At 37.4% G+C, this 7,262-nt stretch overlaps 1 protein-coding gene across 1 annotated transcript in view; it reads left to right on the forward strand.

Moving 5' to 3' along the window:
* The window catches only part of prkcbb (protein kinase C, beta b), a 58,215-nt gene extending 51,482 nt beyond the window's left edge, over nt 1-6,733 (forward strand). Inside the window, exon 17 of the mRNA XM_088436451.1 lies at nt 2,657-6,733. Within this exon, the coding sequence (XP_088292577.1) occupies nt 2,657-2,809 (153 nt within the window). The 3' untranslated portion in view covers nt 2,810-6,733. The remainder of the gene's footprint in view (nt 1-2,656) is intronic.
* The last annotated feature ends 529 nt before the right edge of the window (nt 6,734-7,262 follow it).

A 7,262-nucleotide genomic window follows, 5' to 3' on the forward strand; every position in this document is an offset into this window, starting at 1 on the left:
CTAATCGGTCTAAAGAATACTCGAGCAAGCAATTCGGGGAGGCAGATTTTCTTTCTTGGCCCCATTGTTGGTCAGTTAAGTCATTTACTCATTTGTAGGCTTTAGCTTCCATTTAGATTTTTTTTTTTCAATATTTCTGTACATCGGTGATGTGCTGGATTTAACAACCAAAGGAATCTTTTTAGTCATCTGTCTGAAATTCACAGCCCAAATATTATAAATATTCTCCATAGAGCCCATGTTCAAAGCCTTTGTGTTTTAATTCCAGAAAGTGGGAACTTGCAAAAGGTTAATTAAACAGTAACAGTGATTATATGTATACGATTTCTAGTAATCAGCTCTTTTTACCACAGGAGGTTTCGACATTTGACTTGGTAATAACGCATTTCTCCCTCGAGACATACTGAAGCAGCATGTGGCTCATTGTGCAAGTTTTTGTTTAGTGTCTCGTTCCAAGGAACTGCACAAAGATGTGTACAAAGATATTGAATTCCCAAAATCTTCAATGCCGTTCATCAGTGCGTCTCAATTATATTTTGGCAAGCACCCCTCAAAGAAAGGCAACATTTTATATATATATATATATATATATATATATATATATATATATATATATATATATATATATATATATATATATCAGGACTGAGAAACTGAGAAACAGTTTACATGACAGCACTTAAACGCTAGAATCCGATTGGACAAAAAAACACAGCTGGGGGGGGCAGCTGTCATTGTGCCTTTCACTGACAGGCGGCCGCACTTAATGCAAATAATTTCGAACAGAAAAAGTGTAGGAGAGGACGCTGTCTAAAGTTTGTATTGGCGTGCATGTAATAGGTAGCGTACACACTAAGCCGCCGCAGCGGCGCAGCGCATGTGACAATTAATTCCAAATGTTGCGGCCCTAAAAAAATGAAAGCCAGTGCTTCGGCACAAAGCAGCCAGCGCTTATCAGCCCAAAACAGGTCAGCGTTCGATACCCGCCTTTCATTCACCCTCCTCTCCTCGGTGCCTCCCACACATACACTCACCGCTAATCCTCTGCTTCCTGGAAAGTGATGGGAGGCAGGAAGTAGAAGGACGACTTGGAGTGATGACTTTCGATGTAATAATCCTGCGAGCCTGTGGTTTGTATGTGGGATCTATCGCCACATCTCCACCAAAGGCCACTGATGTTTATCTCTTTTTCTCCCTTCTCTCATATCTCCATCTTTCTGCCTCACAGCATTAAGCGACATTCAAGCGTGCTCAGACGGAACACATTAGGAGCTGCCCTACATGGCTGCCAGCTTTATGTGTGTGTTTGTGCGTGTGCGTGAGTGAGCGTGTGTGTCTTTAAAGTCCTCCCTGTATAGAGACTGTATGACAGTAAATTGATGAGTTGACACATTCTTTACAATAACCCTGCAGGATATACACTAATACTCTATATACAGATAGCAACCATTTATTTACAGTTTTTCTGAAGGCACAGTCAGAGTTAATGTCGCAATAACGATTTTCAGTGACTTGCAAATGTGTTTCTTATTGCATCTCCCTTTAGACTTAGAGGTACCTTTGCAAAATCTGAAAAGGTTTCCCTTTAAAAGCTGCAGTTCAAAACGCACATGACCAAATGGGGTTAATTCTTACAACAACAACAAAAAAAGATGCATTGGAACCAAGTAATCTATAGGCATTTTTTTTTTACATCAGTGTTTCCCAACTTTTAAGATAGATTGAATTTAATCAAGATCTGTAATTACTTTATCTAATTAATCTCTTAAATCTCGTCAAAAAACAGCAAAAATGTGGCTCTACTCATACAAACTTTAGTTTTCACCATCAGGAGTTGTTCCAAGCAGGAGGAGTTGTGATTTTTGTCTTTTGTCAATCACTAAATAATTAGAAATTAACATCATCCATCCTGTCCATTGCATACCTGCTCTAACGCAGGATGTTCCCAATTTTAGTTTGGCAAAAAATAACCAATATCCAAATACCCGAATCCCCAATTCTGTTGCACACCTACACAATGACATTTTACTCTATTCTACTCTGTTCTACTCTATTCTATTCTATCTGGTGGAAACACGTTCAACTCTTTCAATGCGATTGATGGCTATAAATGTCCAAGATCCATATTAACTGGGCGGGCCGTGATTCCACCCAATGCCATCAATCCAAAATATTTTTACTAAAGCATGCTGTGCACTCTAGTTCATCACCGCCCACGACACAACCACAGAGGACCCCTTATATTATATATTAGTTTTACATTCATTCATAATTTACTCTACATCCAATATAAAGTAAATTCAAGATGACTGAAATAGAACTGGCTACATGCTTAAAAGCCGAAGAAGTCAAGCCAATGAACGCTCATGCTTAATATGAGTTTTAAAATCATGTCTGAATGAATACTAATTCATCAGTTTAGTGTGCACCGGCACAAGCGCAGCTTTATCATCCTTGCGAACATTTGTGTGAGATTGTCGGACCACTAAAAATTATATTAGGTATGTTAGGTTTGACAGCAGAGTCAATCTTTTGGAAGGGTGCAGGTGTACCTAATGAATTATCCACTTTTTTCTCCATCCATTTCTACTCATCCCGTCGTTAAATCACGTTTCCATCCACATTTGCTCTCCTTCCGCATCACATTGCCTTGCAGAAAACCCGTCGGGACACATGCAACTTTGACAAAGAGTTCACCAAGATGCCGGTGGACCTGACGCCCACCGACAAGCTCGTCATCATGAACCTGGACCAGGATGACTTTATGGGCTTCTCCTACACCAACCCGGAATACGAGGCCGCTAACTGAAGGCAAGCGGACTGCTGACAACACCGAAATGGTATTTGCCAGCAAAACTTGCACAATACACTGGATACCAAAGACTTTCAACGTATTGTGTAAAAAAGAAAGTTTATAGAAGAGGGGGTATCATATTGAATGTAATAAACTGTTATTAGTCTTAAAACGTTAATTGGGTAATAGTTCCCTTTACCCGTTCATATGTTCTCACTATGTAATTATACAAATAGAGGTTTACAGCATAGATTTTTTTTTTTTTTTTTTTTTACAAGATGATCTAAAGAAATATGCTACAGTCATATTGAGGTCGAGCAAGTAGCTCAGTTATTTCAAGACTGTGAGCTACTGAAAAATATGATAGACAAAATGAAAAAAAAAATCATCCTTAGCCAGACATTCTACTGTTACAACATCTCTCAGTGAAACCTCAAAAGTTGAACGTACATTATTACAAGATGTTGGATGCCCGCCCCCTCAAAAAAAAAAAAAATCCCATTGATGATAATAAAAATGATCAGTTCCGTGGTCAAACATGGTAACAAAATCAATGGGTAGTAATGTTCAAACAGTCCTCTTAAAGGGACAGTACTTTTATTTAGCCATTTTCAGCAGGAAAAACATTACCTTGTCTAAAAAGAAACTGATGACTAAATTATTTTTTATCTCCAATTAATACCTTTGAAAACACATATCGCCACTTGCTCTCAACTGTAAATTATTACATCACGCGCTCAAGGCTCTGAGCTTGATAATATCACATGACCAATCCCAAAAGACAGGTGAGTTGTGATTGGCCATTACCAGGGCCTTGCACACAAGTGATGTTATTTTCAGTTGAAAACAAGTGGCAAAATGTGTTTTTAAATGCATTGTGCAAGAAAAATACTTCAGGTATCAAATGATAACAACAATGATAACATCAAAATATTAACTTTTTACAGATGAAATGGGTAATGAAGTAAAGCGTCCATTTAATTCAGCAGCTTGGTAATGAAGTGCTGCCTACAGTCGTGAAAACACACTTTGAGAGGTTTTGTTTTTTTTCTTGGCTGTGAGTTGCTTACGCCCTGGTGACCATGGTAACAATAGCCATACTTAGCATTCATCAGTACAGGGGGCGCGATGAACAATGGCTCATTTGCATGTTGCCAGGACCGCTTCTCTCAAAACAGCCGTTTTGTGTCAAATTCACTTTTTCATTCTTGAGAATTCCTTGTCGCCATTGTCCATTATCACTCAGCGGTCATTCATGGCACTGCGGAAGTGCTGACACATCACTGAGGAAAATACCCATTAAGGACACTTTGAAAGAATTTTTTCCTGTTATATTTTTTCCCCACCACTTCTTTCTTCCACCCCCCCTTTAATTATTTCAATTTGCTCAGTAATCCTTGCTTCTGTTCAGGCCCACTGGGGAGCTGCAAATGACGTGATGTCAAAAGGTTGTGGCAGTCACCAATCGGGCCCACACACAGACACACAAACACAGTGGCTGAGAAGCTGCTTTGACAACTCCCAAATGAGCCATTTTGCAAACAGCAATAACATCAGCAAGGCTGCTGATTCCTCCCTTCCAACACATTTGCCTGTGCGTGCGTAAATATATGCACATATTGACTAAGTGACGTTTAGAAGATGCAAAATCTGAGAGGGTTCAAGGCCACATTTTTCCAAATTCAGCAAATCCGCCCTCCAGCTTTGCGCCACTTTACAGTATAATGCCAGCATACCCCCTGCACTGCACTATACTGCTATGTAGTTTATATACTGACATATTGTACAAGCATGCTTGAGACTTGGAATTATTAGATCAAGCGTAACAAGGAGAACAATGATGTTTTCTCCTATAAAACACTGCAGGTCCCATACTCACACTTGCTCATAAGCGCATATGTATCTTGTATCATTGTTTTAAACACAACACATTAAACCTGCCATGTTTGGGATTTTTGAAAAAGAAAATTCTATTTTTTAACTCACTGCCATTAATGGCTGTAGATGTCAAAGATTCCTTTGACTCATCCAGGAGTGCTCAATGAATTGATCACCGACAACTGGTAGATTATGAAGGTAGTTTTTGTAGATCGAGCGACATTGGGGGGAAAAAAAAAAAAACATTGGCACCAAAAATGGAGGTAAAAGCCAACTGCAGGTGCACATATGTTTAAATATTGTATACTATTAATGAGCACTTGTTTATTATTAGTATTAAGAACATGGTTTTTCTTCATCATTTATACCTGTTTATTACTGACGTGAGAAGCTGGTGGTTGTGTGGCAACGTCATGCTATTTGGCTGAACTAGGAGGTTTATATTGCTTTCCCTATATTCCTAATGATTAAAGCAATAAGAGTCAAGTTTCAGTAGTTGGGCCATGCTATGTTGATTTATCCACTGTAAAATATTTTGCATGGTTTAGCATTCATGTCGTAGTCTCTAGGTGACGTTTTGGAGTCACTGTCCTTTGAAGGACTAAGCTGAAGTTGTTAATGCTGATTAGAATGCATTTTAATTACTTCGGGTTGCCGAGTGTATTGACAGCCCATAATTTGAGCTCTATGGCAATCCTTACTCCCCAAAAATAGGTTGGAAAAGAAGATCTTGAAGGAAAAAAGTATGGGCTCCTCTGGACTGGGGCAATGTTTGACATCTATCGTCATCAATTGCAGTGTTAACTTAAAAGTAAACCAGACTGAAATTAGAAAATATATTTTTGTCAATTATAATAATATCCAATACAATAATTTAAAAAAGTAAGCATAAAAATAAATGAACGCCAAAATCTTACTTTAAAATATAGTCCAAAGAGAGATGAGTTTTTAAGTTTAAAGAAATAATTTTAAAACAAAAAAGAGAAAAATGTGTTATTTTAATAAAGAAAACCATTAAAAGAATAAGTAGATAGCAAAGACGTCTATTTGTATATTTTAACAATAGAGCGCAGCATCAACAATGTTTTCACTGATCACATCATGGCAAAAGCATTGAAATAATATTTTCTCCATTCTAACTAAGCAACAACTTGTAATGGCAAAATCTCCGATATACTTTTGCATTGTTCTCAACCGCTGAGCTACAGAGATCAACTCCTGCTGCAGTAAGCATTTAATCAGGCCCGACCACTGTGTGTGAATTTGTATCGACTATGTGAAGTGCTGTACGATTTAGAATCTATCAGTTTCGTAAGCTTAGAAGAAGCTAATGTACAGTTGCACATATTATGTACAAGTGATTTTTTTGTTTGTGTTCTTTATGGTGGTTCAAAGTCATCCACGTGCAATTTCCTTATTCCAGACATATACTGTAAGCACACTTTATTGTTATTTCTAGAGTTTCTAGTTATACTATGCATGCATGTGTTTTCTCTCTTTTATATCTCGTACTATATGAGCTAAACTGATCATCTATAATATGTTTATGAATTGATGATAGCTGTGTGGTCTATGTGTCAATGGCTATTATATGAGGGCAATGTTGTGCTTCTTTTGTGTACATATATAGTCTACAGGGTAAGTCTTCCGTTATGATAGGAGAATCTACACGTTTTAAGAGTAATTAATTCTACTGCAATACATAATTGCGAGCTTTTGAATTGTAATAATAATTTAGCGAGCTAAAGGAAATGTTATGTTCCCACCTTTTTTTTTTTTTTAATTTAGCTTTTGTGTAACCCTCTATACCCTGAACCTTACAACCTCACATCCTCTCATGAATTATACTTCCTGTCCTCTTTATTTTGAATTCCCCCCACACACCTTTTAAGTCAATTCCTGTCTCATGTGCTTGGATTTTTGTAATCTTCACATGTTAAATGCCAAGTGAATTTACTGCAAAGGAAATGTAGAGGAATGTTTTGTGCCATAGTTCGCCAATCAGAAAATGTGTACTGTGATGTGTATGATTGTAGAATAATAAATTATTATGAAAAGTCACGTTTGACTTTCATTTTCTTTTCTTTGATGTTAAGTCTGAGATATTTATTAAGCTTTTCGTGTGACATAATGGGCTACCCGATGAGATTCGATCTTTAGCAACGGTTTTGTCCAGTGTAATTTAAATGCAATTCAATCCAATTTAAACTGCACTGTTTTTAATTTCAACACTCAGATTTCCAATTTGCCCAGAATAACATTACTTATTTGAACACGATCAAAACAGGAACAAGACAAAAACCCAGAACATAAATTAGTAGAAACCCCTGATATTGACCCACAACAAAAAGCAAACAAACACCAACAAAACATGACAATCTCAAAGTCAGGGTTAGCAATACATGGACAGATCTGAATACATGATTTGATGATCAGCATCTCCGGTGAGATATTTTATCATGTCATCAGATAACATTGATTCTTGAACTGCTACAGATGTGCAATTTGTATCGTATCAATAACTGAAACGTTATCCTGGTGGTATTAGGGGGTGATTTACCGGTAAGTTCCCACTGAAGGTCCAGGAAAC

This window comes from Hippichthys cyanospilos, chromosome 16, assembly GCF_059441005.1.
Source record: "Hippichthys cyanospilos isolate Australia breed blue-spotted pipefish chromosome 16, RoL_Hcya_1.0, whole genome shotgun sequence".
Taxonomy (NCBI): Eukaryota; Metazoa; Chordata; class Actinopteri; order Syngnathiformes; family Syngnathidae; genus Hippichthys; species Hippichthys cyanospilos.